This window comes from Vidua chalybeata, chromosome 3 (genome assembly GCF_026979565.1).
Source record: "Vidua chalybeata isolate OUT-0048 chromosome 3, bVidCha1 merged haplotype, whole genome shotgun sequence".
NCBI lineage: Eukaryota > Metazoa > Chordata > Aves > Passeriformes > Viduidae > Vidua > Vidua chalybeata.
Genome location: NC_071532.1, coordinates 21,872,176 through 21,897,009, shown reverse-complemented (window position 1 = coordinate 21,897,009; position 24,834 = coordinate 21,872,176). Strand labels below are relative to the sequence as shown.

General features: G+C 43.3%; 1 protein-coding gene across 2 annotated transcripts in view; it reads right to left on the bottom strand.

Annotated features, from left to right (window-relative positions):
* The window catches only part of AIDA (axin interactor, dorsalization associated), a 28,781-nt gene extending 4,033 nt beyond the window's left edge, over positions 1 to 24,748 (bottom strand). The window contains exons 1-9 of one of the 2 annotated variants that reach the window (XM_053938546.1): positions 24,526 to 24,748; positions 20,815 to 20,884; positions 14,275 to 14,328; positions 12,255 to 12,309; positions 6,802 to 6,865; positions 6,250 to 6,356; positions 5,057 to 5,068; positions 2,283 to 2,405; positions 2 to 124 (exon numbers count right to left, since the gene is read on the bottom strand). In XM_053938546.1, the coding sequence (XP_053794521.1) occupies positions 2 to 124; positions 2,283 to 2,405; positions 5,057 to 5,068; positions 6,250 to 6,356; positions 6,802 to 6,865; positions 12,255 to 12,309; positions 14,275 to 14,328; positions 20,815 to 20,884; positions 24,526 to 24,635 (718 nt within the window). In that variant the 5' untranslated portion in view covers positions 24,636 to 24,748. The remainder of the gene's footprint in view (position 1; positions 125 to 2,282; positions 2,406 to 5,056; positions 5,069 to 6,249; positions 6,357 to 6,801; positions 6,866 to 12,254; positions 12,310 to 14,274; positions 14,329 to 20,814; positions 20,885 to 24,525) is intronic. The other variant, XM_053938547.1, reaches the window with a different exon arrangement.
* Between the last annotated feature and the right edge of the window lie 86 nt (positions 24,749 to 24,834).

Below are 24,834 nucleotides of genomic sequence, written 5' to 3'. Positions count from 1 at the left end.
CCTTTTGTTAGTCTTTCAATGTGTTTCTGAATCTCAATGTCCACATTAAAATGGACGTATGTGTCCTCTTTCCTCAAAGCCACAGGAGTATCTTGCACAGGAGTCAGATCTATCCCATTCAAATCTGCAGGAAAGAAACAGCATGAGAATAGCAGAAGCTTCTCAGACTTCGAGACTCAGCTTTACGAGATTTATAAGTCTCTCCTAATCCTGCCACAAAAAGTTAATCCGCACCTGGATGGTTCCACAAAACTTAAAAAAGGGGCAATCATACCCCATCACAAGCAGTTAATTTTCTTTTTGAGTACAACATGAAAGCAGCTAAAGTTCTAGCAATATATCAGATAAAAAATTGGAATTATCTTTTTATTTTTAAGAGTGCATTTCTTTCTGCTGTCAGCAAAAGATTCAATTCCCTGTGCACACAGGACTCCAGCAGAGCTCCAGCCCAAGTGGGATACACACCAAAGACTGCCCTCCACACAGGGTCTGCAGGGCACAGCTCACACATCCTGTGTGTGCCCTGCTTTGTCCCTAGACACAACAAGCATTATTCCTCTTGGATTTTCCACAGAGGCATTGCAGGGCTGTGGGTTGGACTCCAGCTCTCAACACCAGGCCCTGGTTTTGCTGCTCTGGCACAGCCAATATTGTTTCTCACTAAACCTCTGCTCTTTGCAGGGGTACATTTGTCCTCTGTCTTTCCTCTCATTCTCAAATCCCTTTCCCTCTGGCAGAGCAAATTGCTAAGATTACAGGTATGGAGTGCACATGTTGTGCTTGTAGCGCAGGCTGAGGCCCTGGAGCACCAGTGATTCCCGTCATCCATGACATGGGCTGGGATTGCCAATGCTGCATCAGGAACAAACCTCTCTCCAAACCTGCAGAAGAGCAGCTTGGTTTAAAACCAAGGAAACCAGCTACTAAGTGTCTTCAGACTCCTAAAAGTGACAAAATGAGTCCTCAGAGTTACTTTGCCTGGCCAAAAATCTTGGAAAATAAAAGTACCAAAAGACACCATTAGCAGACTCAGCCATACCCTGCCCACACACTCACTTTTTGATCCTATTTTCTACCTCATTACTTGGCAGCCACCATTTATAGGTAAATGAGTTTGGAAACAGGGAGCATCATGTTAACGAAGACTTGTTGGGAAAGCAAGCCCAGCAATACAGAGTCTCCCTTAGCTCCAGAAGGGAAATGAGAGCTACAGCAGCAGTTTTAGCAGTAAGACAAACACTTCAGTGGCAAGGAACAAGGGATGTTTGCTTTACAAGCCCTGGTAGGTATTAAAGGGATATTTGATGCTGTGAAACTTCCTCCTGCCAGAGGACGTCTGCTGGAAGAAGCACTGATCACACATCTAACAAGTGTTTCATCCCTACATTTAGTATCCAATAGCACATCTCAAGAGGATACATACAAGGTCATTATCACAACTGAAAATAACAAGAGGCTCAGCTACAGACTTTTACATGATAAACAACAAAAAAAATCATCTGCCTCCAAAGACTGTAAAGAGAAGCTAAAGTAAAGCAGAATACAAGGCAAGGGTAAGCAGCTTTTGACTATAGGACCTTCCTGCTAAGAAGTGCAAAATGGGGGACAGACTACACTAGAAAGAGTGTGAATATCAAAAATCTTAGCCTCAAAAGATACCAATTATGTTTCCACCTGAAACAGAAATCCTAATGTTGCCTGTCCTGGACTGACAGATAGGTTCTTCCAGAGGCTTTCAGCCCATCAGGCTTTGTATGAAGCATTTCACTAGCCAGGCTAACACATTTTTTATTTTATTTCACTTCCAAGTTTTGTTTCCCAGCTTCATCCCCATCCCTCTAAACCTCAAGCCCTGGTAAGACTATATTTGTATTACTACAAAATTAATTTAATGAGAGGGAAAGAATGGAGTCAGTGGGCTGTGGTTCTTCACCTCCAGAAAGCCCAGAGACCAGTATGTGTGGGGAGTGCACACAGTCCAAGCAGATCTGTACCTAAGAGTCAGCTGTAGAAGTCGTGATGGAGAAGGAGGGCAAAGTCACTCAGCTCTCAGCATGGACAAGCCAACCATGAGTGCACAGAGAGAAGTGCATCCTGCAGATATTCACCTCCCAGCAGCTATCAAAGATAGAATTTTCCCACCCTTGATTAAAGCAGAAGCCCTACATCCACAATAGAAGTGCCAATGAATGTTTTTCCCAGCAGGCTGAAAAATCAATAGAGCTTTCAGAAAATGCACTCTCTCCAAAGCAGCACTGAGGAGGCAGAACAGAAATCATTACCCTTTACACTGACTGTGATGTAAGGATCAATGCACTGCCCAGCATCTTTCAGACCAATTTTCTCTATGTTGATGGTGAGTAACGTCATCCCGGGTTCAGATGGCAATCTGGGCAATAAAGTACCTGGAAAGAGTAAAGCATATTATTAACCCTTAGTGTCATCTCACAGCAGAGGTCTCGCTTGTCCCATCTTCTCTCATGGGGGCTCAAACTCCAAAGATTGCTATCCCAGTAGTTCACACCACTACGGGAATGTCTGTGCATAGACACACAACATCCTTTGACAAATTTCAAAGCCCCTCAGAAAAAACCCAGGACTGCCTCAAGTCAAATCAACTGATAAAAAACTAATGCCATAAGAATAGAGGGGAACATTGTTTAAAGTGTTATTTCTTGCCTTCATGCAGAATAACCATTCATGGAAGTCACTTGACAGCATTTTTGAGGATTAAATTTGGGAGGCTGGATTCAATCTGCAGTTGCAGGAGGTTTAGACACTTGATCAGGAGTCCAACCCCACTGAACATGACCTGGCTTCACGTTGAACATTTAGACTGGGAGATTAAGGAGGAAAACGGCATTGCTGCAAATCACACAGAACATAAGGGAACCAGAAAATTGATTCTTAAGTAGGTGTTACTGACCTCTTCTTAAAGGGGGGAAAAAAAGTAAGTGTTTGCATCCCCCAAGTTCCCTTCTGCCTAAAGGAAGGAGTCCCCAGCTCTGCATTAAGAATATTTAGCATCAAAACTTGGTGGTCACTTTAAATGAATCCTCACAGTGCTGAGGAAGACAGTGCAGCTGTCCAGACTGTTCAAACTCACTAAAAGTCATGATATTCTGTCATCAAACATGGAGTAGGTTACTTCATGCTGAATTTTGCAAAAAACTGGCACACTTCAATCCCCTCTCCCCTACTGGATAAACAAGCACCAGGATAGAAAATACTCAGGCTCATAAGCAAGTATGAGTTACAGTTTTGGTTTTCTAATGAAAAAAAAAAAGAAGTTATCCTAAGGCTTGATATCTAAAGAATAAAATAATTTCCTTTGATAAGTCCAATACAGGTTTTTTTCTTGACACATTTTTTCTTCTCATCTGCTTGAGGAGCTGTGGAACCACAAAGATTTTGTCTTATGAGAGACTGGCTTTGCAAGAGGGACCTTGCATTCTGCTCTGAGAACTACAGGCATAACTTCAGCAAGATTTCATGAGCATTCTTGCATCCAATCCCTCTCTCAGAATCATGTGCAAGACTTGAATTTCCATCTCTGGTGCTGTGTGTTTCTGTATTGCCTGTCCTGAGGAGACTCAGGGCCTCCAAAGCACCATGTCTGCACCTCCCAGCACAGCACAGCACAGCAGAGCTCAGCCCAGTGTTCTGAGCAAAGGGAAAGGCTTCTGACTGCAGTGGGAGAAATGTTAAGAGAGCAAACTTAGTAGAGAGCCTTCATTTCTGCAAAGCAGCTCACGCTGTAGTTAATCTTTCTGTTTCTTTCCTGAAGAGATGTTCAAATATAGAGTTCTTATTTTAATCTAAATGAAGGCAGAAGCAAGCCTTCTCTTTGGCACAAACCTTTGCTCCACCGTATGTCAGTTGTCTCCTAAAAGCAGCATAGCCCCCAAGAGCCAGGAATAACTGCAGCCTTCAGCTTTGTCCATCATTCCATCCACTAGACAGAAAAATCACCTGAAAGATGCCTCAGCCTGGTGTTTATTATAAAAAATCTGGCTTTAGAGAAATTATTCTGTTCTTGAAGAATGCTTTCCAGAATGTGTGAAATTGCAGAGTTGCAGTGGACAGAAGGGTCAAACTCACTTCCAGGAGACAAGAGAACAGTAGGACAGAGAGTATCCAAGGAACACTGTTTCCTTCCTGCCCTAGCAGGAGGAACAGCCAAGCCAGCAGTGGACTAGAGCAGCTGACTGTAACCTGTCTCACATGAGCTACAGCCCCAGGCAGGCCTGTGCTGGAGCCTCTGCAGCCAGAGTAGGTGGCAATGCCCTCTCCATGGTACAGCTTTCCTGGGCTGGGCACCACCCCCCTGTCAGCCACCATAGCCTGGGCCCCTGAGCAGGCTCACACTGAGGCCTTTCAGGAGAAAGCTGCAGCCACTCCAGACACAACCACAGGGAATCTCTGCCAGAGGGCAACGGGAGCATCTGCAAATGAAGGACATGTCCTCCTCTTAGTGAGTTTCAGGGACAGACAGCAAGCCAGCCCAGCAGCCCACTGCCGCCAAGACACAGGCATTCAGGCTCTCTCCTCCCAAATCCCAGTTCAGAGAAAGGGGAAAAAAGTGCTAAGTCTTCTGCTGGGCTCACAAAGTTAAATGGCTCACAGAAGAGCACAACACTGGAATAAAGTCATATATAACTAGGAGAAAGGCAGGAAACCTCTGCTGTTAGAGGCAGCAAGCCATTGGTCAGCTCCACACAGCACAGAAGTCACACAACTACACAAATACTCTTTGTGTAAGATTTGCCATAAAATGTGTATTCCAATAAATAAAATCCAGCTACACCTACCCTTGGCTACACCACAACCCAGAACCTCTTCATTAGTACAGCAGGACCTCTAGAGAGCTGTTTGAATCAACAAACATGACCTTCCCTTTTCTCCATACTGAAGGCAAATGAAGACCAACAGATAGGTGCCCAGTATTGTGACTGTTACCAAAAATTGTGTTGTGAGGATTGGCACTAAGAGCTGGATGAAGAAGACCATGAATGCGAGCACAAAAATTACTGTACATACTAAAAGGTTCTCGTACCTTTGTTGGCTCCTGGGTTAGATGAATGGAGCAATGTGATAACGATGAAGCCATGCATGGAGAAGACAAGACCATGGTCAGTTAGACAGTACAGTCACACACTATGGATTAAAGGCACATCAAAGCAAGGAGCGCAACACAACTCTGTCAATGTCGGATAGGGAAAGTTCACTTTACTCATAAGGCTCACCCCAGGGCTGCAAAGTGCTTTTGTCTGAGACTTCCTGCTATACTTGGGACAGACAGAAGGCATCTCCATAAATGGATTTATCATGGTGAATAACAAGGATTGAGACAGCAAATGTCAGCAATCAATATCACAATATATTACAGCCTTATTGGGAGCTTGGCATGAACAGCTGTAGGCTGTGCACGTCCACATCAGGTCAGCCTGCAGGGGTCATATTCAGCACTGTGCTTGGGATCACATCTGAATATCATCTGTTTTCTCCAGGCATAAGTAATGCAACACCCCAGCTCTTCTGATCATTATTGGTTTCCTTACTTGTTATCTCATTCCTGAAATAGAAAGTTTGCCAGCCGGCTCTGAAACTAGAAACTTGTTTTTTCTGCAAAGAAATTACACCAGGAACCTAAAGAACCTCTGTTACAACATTTAAATTGTCAAAACCTGAAGCTACAGGAAGATCTTCTCTAGAATCTGTTGGTATATCCAGTTCTACAAAGTGCTTTGACATGGAGTTCAGCTATGAAAATCAAAACCCCTTCTTTCTCCTCTCACAGCCTGGCTTCACTCTAAGCCACTGTCTCACCAAACAATGCAACACAAAAATAAGCAGCAACAACTTCTCACATCTCTAGGAAGATGTGCTGCTCCTTGCAGGAGAAACGTTGCCACAATTTACATTTGAACACATTGGACACATATGCTTCACATAGTTAAAGTGCACCAGGATGAAAACACTGAGTCAGGATTAAATGCTAATTATTTGAGGTAGATGGTACCAGCCTCACAGTTTCTCCACACAACTGTTTCACAGTAAGATATTGTTTGTTGGAAAAAAAAGTTCACTGGCCACCCTTGTGGTTCTCCAGTTCAGCATTAGGGTTTGTTTACATGAGCTTGTAGCTTCCCACCCAAACTTTTCAAATCATAGGTGGAAAAAGAGGCTTTGTAGAGCCAGAGCTCAGAGATGCTACAGAGGCTGTCATGGCAAGGCTAGTGTCCCTACCTGGAACTCTAGCAGGAAAAGAGTTTGGAGACCCTGCTCCAGCTCCTCCTTCCTCATCATCCTCCTCAAACTCCAAGTGTTCCTCTTCTCCAGGTGCTAAAATCTTCCTGTAAAACAGAAGAAAGAAGAAATGAGACCAACACTTACTCATCACCTGGCTGTCAATTCACAAGCCAGCACCTGAGCATGGACAACACTCTTTAATGTCATTTCATACTTCTTAACTTCTACCTCTACCTACAGACTTTGACAGAGATTGCAGGAGCTCAGACCAATACAAAGCACAGAGCCTAAAGCCAGGAGACAATACTGGAAATTTCAGAGAGATGTAGGGATGTGCCAAGTACTGATTTTACCAAAAGTATGGTATTGATTTTCAGTGGTACCTAGACAAACAGAATTCCAAAGTTCTTTTATTAACCAGTTTACACAAAGCAGTCTGGCAAGCAGATGGCTCTAGAAACATGTTTCAGATACACAGCAGGTCCAGGCAGTATTCCCATTCAGGAACATATCTGTACATGAAGTGATGTGCACGAAGTTCTCTCTTACCTGAGTGGGACAGGCTGAACATCAAAGGGGAACTCCTTATTGTAAGTGAGGATATTCTTTAAGACTGCAGAGAAGGGAAAAATAAAAATCCATACTCATAAACCAGCATTAATTCTACTGCTTTGCACAGCTATGTCCATTCTGACAGCATCTTAACACATAAATAATAATATTTTAAAAATAATCAGATCATACAAAAAACACCCCTCTTCTCTCATATTTTAAACACCAGCACAGCTATGATCAAAGCTATATCACTATAACATTCAGACAGATGTACTGCAACTGCAGTACAAGATTACTACTACCACACACACACAGACAGAGAAGATAAATGTGGCAATAATCAAAATCTTCAAGAGAAAAAGCTACAGCTCCCAGGGTGAGGGTAGCAATCTTTGGTAGCAATTGAGAACAGGGTGGTGGTGTTACTGGCATCATCTCCAAACAGCTCCTTGTTATTGGCATCAGGTCCAAACAGACAGATCTCCAGAGCAGACACATGTGGGTGCACATTCAGGCAGCCACCATGGAAGACCAAGTGTGCTGCTAGCACAAAGCTTTGGTGAGATTTTCTCTTTGTTCAGTTATGTGGTTTGGGGGGTTTGTTTGGTGGTGTGGTGGCTTTGTTTGTGTTTTCTTTCTATCTGCCTTCATATGTCTGGGCAGATTGGTGAAATTCAGGAGAGATAAAGTACAATATCTGGCCACCAAGCCCCAGAGACATCGTCTATACTTTCAAAATTTCATGGAGAATGGCTTTGCCGTTTATATAGGAAATTTACTCACATTTTAGTAATCCCAACTTTAGCCATGCCCAACACAACTATCAGTGAAAGAGAAACTTCCAAAAACATGTGAAAGAAATAATCATTTCATGATGGCTAAAGGGCCTAAAAATTTACAGAGGACACCTGCAGGGAGAGGCACTCTCCTACCAGACAATGAATATCCCAGACTGGTAGGGGGAGCAGAGAGAAAAAACTGCTGACTCCTCTCACAGAGCTTCACTTCACCACAAATGCTCTCAGAGCAGAGGAATTCTCCCCTTAGGACTACTGAATGAGAACAAAACTCTTTTCAAACAATGTTCAGATTACACAAATACCAAGAGGTACTTAAATACCAGTTATACTTAAGAAGCCATTGCCAGGTCCCCTGAGCACACTACAACTCAGCCAGTGCAGGGGAGCTTCCCTGTCTGCCTTCACATCACCCAGCCTGGGCTCCTGCATTAGCTTACCAGACACCATCTGAATGCTCTAAAAATAAATTATCCCTCTGGGAAACTATAGAGAAACCAAAAAGTCTTTCCAGTCTTTACTCATACTGATTTTTTTCTGATTTATGTGCTATGACATGAGAGGTTAATCAGTGCCTGATCCCAGCCAGTCACAATACATAAATACAGAGGAAGGTTTAAAGTGCCTTCAGTCAGAGCTTTGATGAGAGACAAAACTGATGCCACGTCTCTCTCTCCAAAGACTTCTGCTCTGAGGGACCAGTAATGCAGATCTCAACATGAATCTGAAGAATCACAGCCACTTCCCACCAAAAAAGCAGCTGATGAACAGCAGTCACCTTCCAGTGCTGCTGAGATTCAGGAAAAGAAGGGGATTTTTATTCTTCTCAGAATTCCCCAGCTCTCAGAGAGATACATCACATCAGAAATAGAAAGTGAAACTACCCCAGGAGGAAAACCTCAGCGAAGTGAGATCTCTTACAGATTAAACAGAAGAGACAGGCATCACAGTAGCTCTCCTCCCACTTTCCAAAGGTTGGTAAGTGCTAAACTCCTCTCTTCTAGTAACCAGGTCCCCTTACAAGCAAAAAACCCTCCTCCTAATCCACTTCAGGTATCACTAGAGGGCTCAAAGAGCTCTACTGACATGAGCCCAGGCAAGAGGCAAACAGTTCTACAGCGCCTGAAATCCTACTCCTGCTGCCTGAGGCTGAGCACCCCTGTCCAGCCAGGAACAAATGTGGTGCTGAATGTTCAGCTCAGAAGCAGAACCTCTTGCCTTTTTCTGCACAGAGATGTGGCTCAAGTTTTTAAAAAGCTTTCAGTTCTTGTCTCACCACCAATGGCAAATAATTTTGCAAAGCTGTAACACAGCAATTTAAGTGCTCCTTTAAAGATCAACAGGATAAGCAACAGGTACACCACACTCAGCCTGGTGAAATACTTATTGAAAGCCACTGAGAAAAAGGTAAGCAGTAAAACTTTGAGGAAAAGGAAAATCCTCTTTGCATCTGCAACAAGTGTGAGCTTCAGTTGATTAAAATAAAAATACCAGATCACAGGAAAAAAAAATTAGGTTAATACGAACAGGACTCTCCCTTGTAATGCTGTGTAAGACATCCAAGCTTTAAAAAGTTGGTTTGGGCTTTTTTAGATCTCTGTTTCATTTTCAAAAATACAATTCACCTCTGGGAAAAAAAGCCCTTCCCTCTCTGCTTGAGAATGTGATTCCCAGAAAATTCTCCACAACTGCAACTAATGTGTAGATACCAGCATCATGGCCTCCATCTGTGCTGCATTTCCAACAGAAATCTTTTTAAAATAGTGTTCTGCAGGCTCTTGTGCAGAAGTTGCCTTTCCTTTAGTGACTTTGGACAGTGTCACTTTGATTTGCATAGAATCACAGAATCTCCTGAGTTGGAATGGACCCTCAAGGATCATCACAGTCCAGCTCCTGGCTCTGTACAGAACACCCCAAGGATCACACCATGAGCCTGAGAGCATTGTCCCAGCACTTCTTGAACTCTATCGGGCAGGTGCTGTGACCACTTCCCTGGGGATCCTGTTCCAGTGCCCAACCACTCTCTGGGTGTAGCACCTTTTCCTGATCTCCAACCTAAACCTCCCCTGACAACTTCAGGCCATTCCCTCAGGTCCTGTCACTGTCATCACAGAGCAGAGATCGGTGCCTGCCCCTCCTCTGCCCCTCACAGAAGTTGTAACTGCAATAAGGTCTCCCCTCAGTCTCCTCCAGCCTGAACAGATGAAGTGACCTCAGCCACTCCTCACAAGGCTGCTCCTCGAGGCCCTTCACCATCCTCATAGTCTGATTTTATCAGCAGTTGGCTCTTTCTTGAAAGATTTCAAAAGAAGTTATCAAAATAAGCCAGAAGATCAGGACACATTAACTTGGTAAAGATTGATTTAAATTTTCTGTGACAGTGATTTTTTCTGATACCTATTTTTTTTTAATAAACAAAATAAAATAATTCAGACACCATGCTCCCAAGTACAACCCTATATTATTTGTCCTATAATTATCAGCCAGGCACAAGGGATGTCCCAGCCCATCCATTTGTACTGTGCATCCTAACACTGGTATAAGCTTCCACAAAGAAATATATTTGAGATCCAGTGTGTTAACAATGACTTCACACAGCACAGCCTAAAAAGAACTATTTGTATGTATGGAACCTCCTGTAGCATTATTCCAACACAAACTATTCAGTGACAAATCCTATAAACAAACAGAAGTAGCCAACTGCTTCACTTTCCAATCTGCATGAAATGCAAGCTCAAGTAGGAAAAGTTAGAACTCAACAGCACAAGATTAAGAAAAAAGTAAATCTAAGGGCCCTGGTTGTTATAACAACACCAAAACCATTCTGACAGCTTCAGGCACAAAAGTAATTAAAACAAGCCAAATTGTGTGAATAGCTGTTTTGTATGAATAGCTGTTTTTGTTCCACCCTAATGGAATGGCTTGACCTAACAAAGGAATCACTTATTTGCATTGCCAGCCCAGATTTTTTTTAGGTTTTTCTGATGGGATGCAAAAGAAAATTGACAACATGTGAATTAAAACACTTCACATTGCATTTTATGAAATGGCTGGTATTGGCCTGATTAAAATTTACTCTATTCAAGATACACTTAAAAACCACAAAACAAAGGCACAATTCAGAGAGAAAGAGGCCCGAACCATCCCAGTAAGACAGCAGCATTAGAAACATCAATGTTCAATTGTTATTGTAGAAGCACCCATTCTCCTCCAAGGAAAATAACTCTGTATTTGAAAACTGATGGCCACACACTCTTCCTCAGTTTTAATAGAGTTGCTTGTTGTATGAGGTGTGGGTTGAATGCACTTCAGGCTGCTGAGCAGTTTTATTGACAGCTAAACATCAATTCTGTGATGGAGGGCAAGATAAGCAACAGGACAGTTGCACCATAATTGAAATTTTGGATAAGATTCCAGTCTCTCTTCCATCATTCAGTCACTCACAGGGCATTTGCACAATGGAGTCTAAAATCCACAGTCATTCAATGATTATGACATTTTAAATACTCTGTAAACAGAGAGCAGCAGAAAAATCCCAAGTCAGAGAATTCAGAGGCCAGACATGCAACATGTAGAGTGAGGAAGACCGAATATTCCAACACACAGTTAAACCCTTTCCTGAGTTATGGTCTTCACACATAAGACCCAGCAGTTTTGTAACACAGCTTCACTTTGTACTTCCAGGGAGCAGTTCAAAAGCATTTGGACTCTATGTTTTGGTAGAGATATTAGGAAGCTTAGCTCAGTGCTCCACTTCTTAACAAGCTCCCCTGTAGGACCCTGTGCAAAGAAGCTCAGCCTACCCATGAAGGGGAAACACTTGCCTACCCATCATATTTATCCCCAACATGCTGCTTAATGTTAAAATTGTGTCATAAGCAAAATAAAACCAACTTCAGTCAGTGTGAAAGAAGCTCTTCTACGTTTCCTGTTCCCTGAGAATTGCAGAAACATTAACATTCAGGATAATACTGCTTAGATGTGGAAGCTCTAATCATAAGGATGCTTTGAGAACAAAGCAGCCAGTGTTGCAGGAAGGAAAATGAAGCAGATAAATAGATGCTTCCTATAAGAAAAAGTTATTTCTGGATTGACATACCAAGACCTGACCCAGGATCAGTTGGGAAAAAACAACAACATCACACAAAATCCTTCAAAGACTGACTCACATCCTCACTTTGACTCTCAACTTCGCTCGTCTGGTAGCATTACAGTGGGAGGTGATAGGTGATTGGCTACCATGAGCACAAGTTAAATATTTTCAGAAGAAAAAATAAATGTCATGCTGCAAGAAGAAAGACCACAAAGTGGTGAAATACAGTTCAAATAAGAAATGTGCAGGTAAATTATATCATGTACTACTGATAGCTTAAAATACTATTTTGTGCAAAAATTAGCAGCACCCAAATTGCTTATTTGAAAATGAAGATGAATATATTATCTGAAACATTTGGGTTACTGTACTTTTAAATTACTCACATTACATTCCTTAATACACATCGAGTTTTGTCCGTGTGGTAACAGACATTTGGAATAAGCACCTAAACCCAGCATCACTGTTGAACTGCAGTGTGGTTAGTCAGTATTTCTGCTGCTGTCATGTCTTCCTGTCATGATAAATGGCACTCAAAACACAAAGATACCACTTACTTGGTTCCAACTTCTTCAGATCCTCAAGCTTAAACTCATCCTGCGACTGGGTGGACTAGAACAGTACAAAGAAAGAGTCAGATCTTCAGATGCACCTTCCTCATCTCAGAATAAGCATGCAAGGTGCTTTCTTTGTTCAAGCACACCAAGTTACTACAAAGCTACATCCCCTCAAAAAATCTCCCCAACAAAAGGCAGGTTCACAGGTGAGGCAGAGACTATGTTACTTCTCACTTATTAAGAACAAACTTATCCAATATTCCAAGTTCTAATGAAAGACAAATATTTTTAAATCAACTAGTTGCAAATTCTTCCTTACTGCACACAGGAATATTCACATTTCAAGACACATGTCCAACATTGTGACACTGGCAGAAATTACAGTACACAGGATGAGCTTGACAAAACTCAGTCAAGAACTCACTGAAAATAGAAGAGGAATTCCCATCTTTCTTTTCTCCAGCTCTGATGATGGTTTCCTCCTCTGTCTGTGGCATACATGTACAGGTCTCAGTAAGCCTATTTGACTTACTAACTCAACAGAGAAGTTCTTAATTTTTTATTCTGAGGTAGCTCACCAACAGTTTGGTAAGGTTAGCTTATTCTGAGACAAGTGGCAGAGCTGGCATAAAAAGAAGTGGAAAGAAGAGGATTGATACTGGACATTCTCTTCTGAGTAGATGGTCAGCTCTTACCTATTATGTCATTGCACCCTTGGCATCCCTTAAGATTGCCCATTGTTTTCACCATTTAAGGTCCAATGAGATTTTTTACTTGATTTTGTCCAAGAGTGAATAGGGACCTTCTGTCAAGACTGTGTAAGGAAACTCAAGCAGCTATACCCTTAAGTGTTAGGAGAGTGGGAAGAGGTGAGCACACTCACTAACTGCTTTAACCTCTCCAAACTTTAACTGCATAACCTCTCCAAAGTGAAGTGGGCAAAAAGTTCTTGTACCCTCTCAAAAGGCTGTAAAATCCTTGACTTACTGCTGGGGAATCAACAGCAAGGAAGGCTGTTCTTGCATAACATCATCTCTCCAGCTTGGCAGGTTATGACATGGCTGCAGCTTCTGCTCCCAGATGTGACCTGACCCACAAAGCTGTTCCATAGTGGAACATGCAGGCTCTCCTCAAAGTCACTGTGACTCCAAGCAAATGCAACACTCTTCAAACACCCCAGGTTAGATCAAAACAGAATGACAGGCAGAGGTAACAATTCTTCAAATTCTACACAGCCTCGAGACTGGTCAGCCCTCACCTCATGAGTCCAGCATGCTGTATCCCAGCCTTTCAGACAACCGAAAGCAGCACTTTGTCCAGCAACATGAAGTACTTGGTAGTGCTGCTGGGAGTAACTTGATGCAAAATTTGCCTGTCATCACTCTTTCTTGGCAAAGAGGTAATCCATTAACCCAGCCATTGATTTATCCCTTCCCCATTCATGGTCTTTTGGAAACTTCTCTCACTTGTTTTTTGTTTTGGGGATAAGCATGTGCTGAGAAAAAACAATATCCACTCCCATGACATCTACTTTCAGTCCAGAAAAAAAGCCCAAGGAGTAGTTTACCAATTATGGTTTTCCCACATTTTCCTAGAGCACTGCCAGTTTTCATGACTGCTAAAAAGTAATTTTTATTCTACACACACATTCTTCTTTGTGGTCTATTATGATTTGTGAAGTAGCTGAATAAGTCTAAGGGTCATTCTAGTGATCTTTTTAACCTTACACACAGGTTAGGAAGAGAAACAAAACAGTTCTGAAGGATGAAAATGAAGCAAAGAACCAAAGACACAAAACATGGAGCTAAATTCCTGTACAAGCACTAAAAAAATGCTCATATAAGCACTTGTGGTCTTTCTCAAGGCAGTCACCTGGGCCATAATGACAACAGCCTGGAAATTCCAAGTGTTCACAGCATTTTCAGAAGTTTGGGTATTTCTGAAGACAGTAAATGAGTTCTAAAAAGCTCTACAGTTACCTGCTGGTAAAGTATGAAGTCAATAGGAAAAAGAGCTATACCTGTAAAGCTGCACTCCTTAGTTCCAAGCATGTTGCAATTTTAGCTATGGTTTTCTGAAAGGGAAAAAAAAAATTAATATTGAAACTGTATTTGTCCAGATTGACACACTTAAAGAATGCAAACACAAACAGTTGCTTTTTTTTTTTTTTTGCACAGATTTCAGGTCTATTGTTCAGTACCAGACCACTGAGCATCAGAAGCCTTTTTTACAGACAAGCAGGATTTGCTGAAAGCACAATAGATGAAAGACATCTGCCACTTAACTCCCCTCCCACAGCCCAACAACACAGATGGGTGTCATTCACTACACAGAAACTGTAATAATGCCTACCACATCATAAACTGTTTATAAACTCAACTGCTCTCAGGTGATAGGGAACTGAAAAAAAAATCCAAGCCAAGCAGTGTATTACCTCCTGAGAACCTGAGTGGTTTGTGCCGATTTGCCCTTTTAGGAGCCAGGCCTACAGCTCCTCTACCAGGCTCCCAACTTCAGCAGACCGAGTCCACCCCCATCAGATATTACAGCAGCCCAGTATCTCAGCCCTAAAAAAAACACAGCCCACTCCTGTGGGTTTTGGTGGGAGAGGAAGTCTAAAGGTGGAATATTTTTTAAACTATTTTTGTGATTTTAAGAGATTTAAACTCTGAGTGAATCATGGAATATACGCCTGAATTCAAACTTGTACGCAATCTAAAATATCTGTGAGCAGAACTGTGAAGTAATTAACTGCAGAAGAGAGGGAAGGGCTTCAGAATAGCCCACTGCAAGAAGTCTTCCTTTGAAGACAATATTAAACTTTTATGTCTCACAAAGTAAGACGCTCCAGCAAGTCACATTAGTTTCTGTTACTACCAGCTGAAAGGGGGAGTTAAGACTTCCATTAGTGACATCAAGAGGACACAACTGCCCACTGTATTTTTCATGACCATCACAAGTTTGTTCATTGACTAAAACCTTTTTGTGAAGAAAAACTCAGATGATGTGCAGAAATAAGTGCCAGATATAAACTCAAAATACTCTGTGGAACGTTTATAGGGCAAGAAAACCAGCAACAATGAAACGACAAAGAAGAGCGGTTTACTTTCAAATTTAATTTCCCCCCAGAAGGAAGACTAAAGTGAAATACACACCTGTAACTCATTCTCTTTTTTTAAATCAGGCAGTATAAAAACAGCTTCTCCACAAGGTGGATGCAAGGGGAGGAAAAGATTTCCAAAAACACAACTCTAGCACCAAAGATCTTCAAGAGTATGGGCACAGGGCAAGCTATGCCATGTCAGTCAAATCCAAAAGGAGGGTTATATTTTTTGGACTCCAAGAGATTGGTAACAGCAGATAAAAACTATGCATGCTTTCAAAGGTGCCTCCCCCCCATCACCTGTTCTGGCTCTCCTGCAAAGTGATGTCACAAATCCTTCTCAATCTGCTCCTAGGTCCCCAGTAATTTCATCAAACTAAGTGACTGCAGTTTCAGTTCACCTTAGGACACACAGAAAGTTGAAAGAGTTCAGGATCTGAATCATAAGTAGGTCATACATCAATACTTCAAGGGCAGACCCAATAGCTGGAATGTGCAAAAGCCTCAGATATCTGATTTTCATCTGCCACCACAGGCTCATCAAAGTTTTTGAAGCCATTTCTCGCCAGTTGGCATCTCCCCTTAACATTGCTACAACATGGCACTAGGCCGGACTTTACATCTTCATAATTTTTATTACTGTCCATTGTATGGCAATCTTTCAAAAATTTTAGTTCTTCTGAGCACCTTCCCAGAAAGCAGTGAATGATGCCTATTAACACAGGACACATTGTTCAGTCAACAAACTCCCTCCGCCCCAAAATAAATTCTGCTGTACAACAGAGACCCATGACTGGATCTCCAGCACAGCTTGAAAAAACACAGGTATTTGGAAATAGAAAAGAGCACACGGAGTCCTGAGTTCCCTTTGAGACTTTCAGACCCACACTACATACGTGGGTGTTGTGGATTTGTTTACATGTACTGCTAGGCTGGGTGGGAGGACACCAAGTAGTACTGCAGAAGCAGGTTCTCAGTGCCTAGAATGAGAGCACACTACAGCCATCTAATCAGCTGCAGTGTAACAAAAGGAATTCCTTTTTCTATTTGTGAACATCTGGAAAAATATATTTGCAAAGGTAGATTCTTAAAGAGGAAGGTGTGAAATGGGTAAAAAAAAGGAGTCCAAAGGTTCCCTAGGGAAGGGAGGGGAATCTCTGAGGTTTGACTACAGCTCCAGCATTTGCAAAAGTCCAGCTGTTCCAATGGTTTGGGTGTTGACTGCTGAGAAAAGAGCATCAAAACTCCTCTACTTGCACAACAGAAAGAGGGATATGAATTTTCAGGGTACCAGCACATAGCACACTGTCTCCATGCCCCACCACAGAACTTAGAACACATAAACAGATTTTCACCTGGCTCTGCCCCTCCTGGTCTCTTGTTAAGCCCACACCATAAATGAAGTCGCAGAAGCACTGCTCAGCCCCTATCTCCTTTGTCAATTCACTAGTAAATTCAACAACTCCACTATTCCCTATCCTGCAGATTCATAATTGTGTGTTCTGAAAACTGCCCAAACTAGGAACCCCCTCACAGAACAAAGAGCAATACAAAATGTGTGTCCTGGGGGCTGAAGGGCAATAATGGCTCTAGAAACAGATTAATTTAAGAGAGTTTGGGAGTCTTAAAATAGTAAAGAATAGGTTTTATATGGAATCTATTGAAATATGGCAAGCTCCCAGCAGGCATTATTCATAACTATTTTTTTAAGGGACCACACCCAACCCAAAAGTTAAAAATGCAGCTAAACACTGCTATCATTTTCAGCTGCAACTATCCCATGCAAAGGCTCCTTTTTGAAGCAGGGAAAACATTCTGTATCTCATTAGAAAGGCTGAAGCTATAATTAACTTAGCTAGTTTAAAATAGTTTAGATTCAGTTTTATGTAAACTCATGATTAGAATAGGGAAAAGTCAGTTCATCTTGTAGTCAAGGTTTCTTCAGAGGAGTTGTGTGAGTAATGACTGTGCTAACTGTAATGCAGGCAAAGATGTTTGCACAAACACAGAGCCAGAGCAGAGCTTGGCTTTAACCAGAGTTTAGGCTGTTAGAAGACCAGTAGTTTAATGAATCATGCTAAGACTGTTCAACAGTGCTCGTATTTCAGCAAGTTATCATTGCTTCAAAAGCAGGATTTTCTAACACTGACGAGAACTCAGCCTAGCACAAAAACAGTTACACAAGAAGCAACAACTGTGGTTGGAAGAGGGCTTTAAAGGTCACATTTATTGCACAGAGAACTGGGTGAGAGTAACTGTAGCTGGAGGCAAGCTGACAGACACAGCCAAACAAACCTAACTGGAACAATTCCTATCACAAAACACAGTGGCTGATCATGAATGAAGATGGGAGTTTTAGAGAATGGAAGTAAAACAATGAATAGCAGTATTCAAAAATGTTAAGACTGAGGTAAATTCACCAGTAGCTGTATCTCTTAGTATTCCACACATGCTGACTCTAGGTGATAAAACTGTTACACAGCCTCTTTATAGCTGTTGAAGGGAGACTAAACACAATGATTTGCTGTTTACAGGATCTGCAGAGAAATTCTTCAATAAAATTCACAATCACTAATGAAGAGTCCAGCACTGTCAATTACCCAAATCAAGACAGAGAATGAAAAATTCAGAATTATGTCCAGCAATAGTTATAAGATGACAACGCATCACAATTTGTAAATACAGGAGTGAACAATAAAATCTGTAGTCTGCTCTATCAAGGCAAGTAGCATACAGTGTTTCAAAACTGATTCTTTAGGAACAAAAATGGGAGATATGACTATTTAAAAGACTTATTCTTACCATAATTCTTACCATAAACAATACATGTATTAGAAGATAAATGATAACTGGCTCACAGTATGACCAGGAGAGAAACTGGTGGTATCTGTCAGGTGTTCTTAGATTAATAAATAGATTGTATTATTACATTAACAAGTAACACACAATCAATTTTTGTGTGGTCATATCTGCACTGTAACACCACCTGTGATGCATGAAATAACCCCAAATGTGGTAGACGTTCATACAGGCAGATAGGGATGAGGATTTGAACCTAGTCTAGTCCTTTCCCTGCAGCTGTAAAGAAAGTAGCATCTCCTTGCTACAGAGGAATCACTGCTGAAATCCACCTTCCCCCCACAGGGTAGGTCAAGAAATGACAGCCTCACAACAATTCTCAGCAGTATGTATGGTCCTTTGGAAAACGCCTGACTGAAAATCTACAAAAAAACTGCAATGAGGGTAGATTAAGCAAGTGGAAATCATAATTAGCTTCATAGCCTTTCAATCTACAAAATTCTGCACATAGCCTTGGCCAGTGACATCAGATAAGCAAACCCTGAAGGTTATAGATTCTTCCACAGTTAAAAAAAAAAGTAATTCTTATGTAACATACAGAGCCTCAGAAAGTCAAGATATTAGGGAAAGATATTTTTGGGAACCAGGAATAAAGAGCATGCTGGTGGGTGCACTGTCAGGAGAACAGCTGAGTAAGTTACTGATTTGTAGCTGATTTTTAGAAGGGCAGTGGGAAATTCTATTTAATCAAACTGTTTGCAAACCCAGCATACACCAAGCCCTCCAGCCACATGCCATGTGAATGATATAGTGATGACAGTAATTAGTCATAATCACTAGATGATATACTGGCTGAGCTTCTGCAGAAATAGAGAAGACAAGCACAGCAAGGAGCTTTACATCAAAGATTTTGCTGTGCAGAGTTTTAAGTGCTTTTTTTAAGCAACAACAAGACTCTACTCACAATTTTTTTTTTTGTGACTAGCATTCCTCATGGAAGAAGAGATAAAGTGTTCTTTCAACAAAATGTTGGGGAAATGCTTTGTGCATGTGGCTAATGAAACAGGCACTGCTATTTGATAAACAGACTCAAAGATTCAGTGCATCAGCCATGCAATGATCTGCAAAAACCAGCAAGTGATAAAAATGCTATCCACTTTTATAAATTATATCAGCTTTAGAAAAGGGTATCACTCTGCTAGGATGTAAAACCACCACCCATTACTTTTTTTCTTTTCAGAAGACTGTTGCCTTAAGACATGACAGCACTTGTGCATGAAACATCTGAGGTCAGTTATCTCCACTTCCTGAGCCCCCCAGGCCTTCCCTCATGGCTGACCTCATTCACTTCCACAATCTGGTCCAAGGTCCTTTTCATAAGACTCAGGGAACATCTGGAGGCAAAGCCCTGTGTGGTTCTGGTTCCCATACTCACAGGAGATGATGTCTCCAGAAGTGAGATTAACAGCTTCGCCTTCATGAAGTAACTACATTTTCAAAAGTCTCCACAGAGGGGAAACATGCAGTAAAGATGACTATAGCTTAGAATGATGGAGAAAGCTACCAGCAAGAGAGGGAGAGCAGAAGCATTCAAGGAATAAACAGCTGTCCAACATTAACAAGGCTCTCATGGCTTACAAATCAGGAAAAGTGGACCAAATTCTTCTCCAAAATTGTGGCCCTGTTTAAGGCAATCATGAGCATTATCATCTTTGCGGAAGGTAAGTAGAACATGGAAGACCAGGTCTTTGCTTTTCATATTGGTACACATAGAGGAAACAGCTACAAAACTCTCTCAGTCTATGTAAAGGTGTATTTCTTTGAGTTTCTTCACAAGCATGAAGTTCATCTTGAATTTCTGTAGCCAGCACCTGTTTTCAGGCCTTAACTATTACTATTGGTGAGACTCTGAGCTAGCAAATAATGTTCAGGTAACACCATTGCTCAAACAAGTGATTTTATGACATGGAAATCTGGAAATACACGTCTCTAGTTTTTTATTCCTAAGAAAAACATGTCGTTATAGAAGACAAGGAAATTTAATAGGCCCTCATATCTCAAAAGATTTTATTTTGCAGTAAATGCTTGAGTGCATGAATCCACTTAAATCCCATCACAGAGCTGCAGTAGTATGTTGCTGAGACAAGAAGCAGCCTTTTCAACTGAGGGGAGAGAGGGAGGAGTAAAGTAATTTCAATATTTTGAAAGATTATAAACAAATAACATTCTAAGAGGCTGCTAGGGAGTATTCTGCCAGGACCCTTCCCTGTCAGGTGTTACATGTTAAGCTTTCATCCCCCTCACACACCCTCAATGTCTGCAGTTCAAGATGTTTTGTATTCAGAACTCAAGACATAAATTGTGCTAATGTTGAATAAGCAAGTTATCAAACATTGCTCAAAAAAAAAAAAAAAAACAACCGAAACACCCAGGTTATGAAAGACACTGGCCAGCATGCCTGACATTCAATAGCACAGCAGAGCATCCCTCACATCTAACAACAGCAACTGTTTTAGCCACGCTGGGCTCTGTTGCTGTTTGTGTATATTGAGGGAGGAAAAAAGGTCTCATAAGGCTCTGGCCTGCAAGATAAAAAAACATAACACACATCAACATCTATGAGTCAAGCTCCTTGCCTGAGCAAACAGCGGTACTCACCTTTTGATCTTCTGTGAATTCCGAGTTGTTGTGCTGAGACTGTGCCTCTTTCTGGAGGTGCCTGGCTAATCTGGATGGGGGAAAGGAAAACTGTAAAGTGGGAACACAACACAAACACACACACCCCAGCTCCAGAAAATGTGTCAGCCAGAAGCTTCACAGACCACTGCTCCAAAGAGGTTTGGGTTGGTTTTGCTGTTGTGTTTTTGCTTTGTTTTTGTCTTTTGAAACAAAGTTTTCTATAGCCATGGTAGTTCATACTTAAGAAAAAAACCCAGAAGGTGGACAAAGTGTGCAACTACATCAGGCAGAAAAGACCAATGCCTCATGAAGGGAGAACAGGTAAGAGGGTCCTTATAGCCAACAGCCCCTTTTTACAAGCACTGACCTTCTTCCTCTCACAATCCCCTTCTTTTATAATAACAAACCCTCTCTCCACAGCCCCTGTGAAGACCCACTGTGGTGCAATCCCACGCGCATTTCCCAGGGAGAGGCTGAGGCAAGCAAGATGCTGGGGAGCTCGGGTGGGGGCACCCTAAGCCGTGGCACACGCTCTCCCAGCACTGGAAGCCAGGCACAGGGCGGCTTGGCCCAGGCTGCCGGGGTGGATCCGCTCACATTTGTGCCTGTCAGCATCACAGGCGGAGCACAAACCCCACCCCTTGTCATCACCAAGGCAGGAGTACCAGGGGGTTTGGAAAGTAACAGTAAGCAAACAGCTCGAGAAAGCGAAAGGAAGCTGGAGGGAAGCTATGGGAAGAGTTACAGTTTCCGTCCCAGGAGGAAGGAGAACATTAAACAAGCAAAACCTCTGGGCAATTGTTGCCATTCCCTGTAAATAATTTTTTTACAAGCAGAGGGAGAGGGAGGACAGGGGTTGAGGGGAAACCCAGGGACATCACAACAGGCTTCCTCCTGGAACCTCACAAGTTTGCACTGTGAAAGGGACTCTGCTTCTCTCCACCACTGCTGTGGGCATTGGCCTAGCTTTAGGAGAGGTTTATAAAATATATATACCAAGATACATCCAGCAGAACAGATTGTTGTCAAAGCCTGTGGCAGGAACAAAAATCAGAATTCAATTTCTTTGCTTTTCCTCAAAATAAGCTCTGAAAAAATGCCCATACTGATTGAGGCCACTTAACTCTTAATTCAGCTTTTAACTCTTACCAGGAAAAACACAACCAAACAGGATGAGGTAACTGCACAACTTGGTGGTATTGTCCCATTTCAAAAATGTTGAAAGATTGGGGCTGAGAAAAGACAAAAAGCATAAACATACTTGAACCCAAAAGTACACTCCTTGCCTACTGCCCTGCCCTATGATACACAGGACACAGAGAAAGGGCATTTTAAAGTAATGATTTAAGAAAACAGATCACCATAGCAGCAATATGCCACCCAGAACAGGCAGCATCACAGCATTAACATTTCTGCAAGCATCACTAACATAACCCTCTTTCCATTTGTCACTAATACAAAAAAATCCACCCTAATCCAAATAAATGCATCTGGCATTCCCCTGGAAGCTCGTTCAAAGTTGGATGAGACCAAGTTCCACGATGGGGACATTGAACAGGGAAGCCACTGCTGACAGCTCGAAGGGTTCCTGCATGAATAATCACCCAAATGACTGAGGGCCAATCTTTGTACCAAGCTTCTTGTACTTCTAGGGGTAACATGAAGACCTGAGCAGATGGACACTGGAGGTACATAATTGTGCTTTGCATCAGCAGCCATCAGGACTTAGATTTTTCCCAAATCCAAGTTTTCTCAGCACCAGCAAGCTCAGTGTAAGCAGCTTCTCTCCAGGATGCTTGTGTGGATCAGCACAGACTGTGTTGGTAGTTCACAGCACCTGGACATGAGCTGCACCACACATGTCCTTCCCATCTCAGGGTGTCTTTGAGAAGACAACACCATAAACCCATCCTGCAAAGTCTCTCTACAACTACAGCTCTGTATCTTGCCCTGTGCTGCTTGTTTGCAACTTCTATCCTACAGCTTGATACAGTTATTAATTTACCTGCTAAAGATACAGGATGAAGAAGAAAAGGTTTTGTTCCTCCCTAGGAAATATCTCCCTGTAATCTCTTATCTTCTCTCTACTTTCTACTCACTCCTCAGACCACAGAGTTCATCTACTGACAAGTATTTGGTAGAAACTCACTGATAAGAGCAGCTTCCACCCAAGAGGAGCTTCCTTAGAAAGACACCACACTGCTCCCAGGTCAGAACAGAGCCAGGGTGTGGAGATCAGCTCAGGTCTCATCTGACACAGCAACAGAGTGAGGAAGGCAACAGAAGTTGCACTTCAATTCTCAAACTGGACTGTCTGCACATGTTTAGTGACCTCACTTCTCAATTAAGAGAGCTCAGAAGGAGAGCCCAAAGACTTAATTCCAAAGAAACACCACTATATGAAACTCAGTGCTCAGACTGCTTAGACAATTTAAAGCATTAGGATTCTACTGGGCTCCTAGTAGACATCGACATAAGGATAGCTAGTAAAAATATCTTATTTTACTTTTGATGATTCTTTTTTTCTGCCAAGATAGAGATCTGGAAGAAAACTTCTTTTTATCTCTCTGCCAAGGTTTGTAGAGTAACAGCTTGCCCTTCTCTAAAGGCCATCAGCAAACTGCATATCACTGAACTTGCATCATCCTTCCTGGTGAGTGAACGAAATGATGAGATTACAGCTTCTCCTGACCACCCGGTACAAGGCCAGCAGACCAGTTACTCTGAATGACAATTGAACTGGCAATTGGTGTGGTTAGAACCCAACTTGACCAGTCCTGAACAGTGCTAAAAGATCCCTCAGGGGGCATCTCTTGAGCTGACTTTCTCTTGGTAAACAAGTGCCAACCCTCTTATCAACTTCCAGGAAGTTCACCATGAGAAGCCTGGCCTGAAATACTCCAATCGTGAAGAAATAACTTTCATGGTGAAATGGAGTAGTAGGGAAGAACATCTGACTAAAGGTACCAGGTGTGTTTCCAAGGACTCCATCATCAGTGCCCTGCAGCCGATACTCCTCTGCTGCCAAAGGATTCATGGATGGGGGGGTGTCACCCTGTGCCAGCAAACCTGACTGGGGCTGCCACTCTCCCACCCTGGTACCACCAGGGACACGAGCATGCGATGGACCCCTTTTCATTCTGATGGGTTGGCTGGGAGGTGTTTTGGTTAAGGCTGATACTTAGACAGCCCATTTGCCAGGTCGCTCAGTTGCCACAAGCGTGGTGCCAGGGCAACAGAGTGATGGGGATGGGAGCATCTAGGTCCAGTGGTGCCTCGGGGGCTCCACCAACCAACCGGCAGCCCACGCTCTCACAATCACAACCTGGTTTGGGGTGGAAGGGGCATTAAAGATCACCTTGTTCCATCCACTGCCATGGGCAGGGACACACCTTCCACCAAACCAGTTTGCTCCAAGCTCCACGCCGGCCACTGCCGCCCTCCGAAGAGAGCAGGACGGCCGGCTCCCGCCTCGCTCCTCAGCCGTGCACCCCCCGAGGGGACTCCTCGGCCCCCGGCCCCACGCCTTGGGGAAGGGCCGGAGCCGCCGGCGGGGCCCCAGGGGTGAGGGGGCCGCGGCCTGGGCCCGGTGGGGCCCCCCTGCCCTGCCCTGCCCCGCCCCAGCCGGGGCCGCTCCCTCACCCCGGAGCCTCGTCCGGGACTCCGGGGCCGTACCCGGCCCGCACTCACATCTGGTACTCGTCGATCGCCTCCACCAGCTGCCCCCAGGAGTCGAAGTCGGTGCCCTTCCTGAAGCTGGCGCCCCAGCGCTGCAGGAGGCTGCGGGCCGCCTCCGACATAGCCCCAGCGCTAGGGCACCATGCTCACCCCGCGCCGGGGCACCCACCGCGCCGGACAGCCGCTCCCGCCAGCCCCGCGCCGCCGGCACCGCCCCGCCCGGCACAGCCCGGCCCGGCCCCGGGACACCCGAGCGCGGCGGCGCCTCCCGCCCGCACCGCCCAGCCGGGGAGGCGGCGCCGGCCGCGCCCGCCCGCGCCA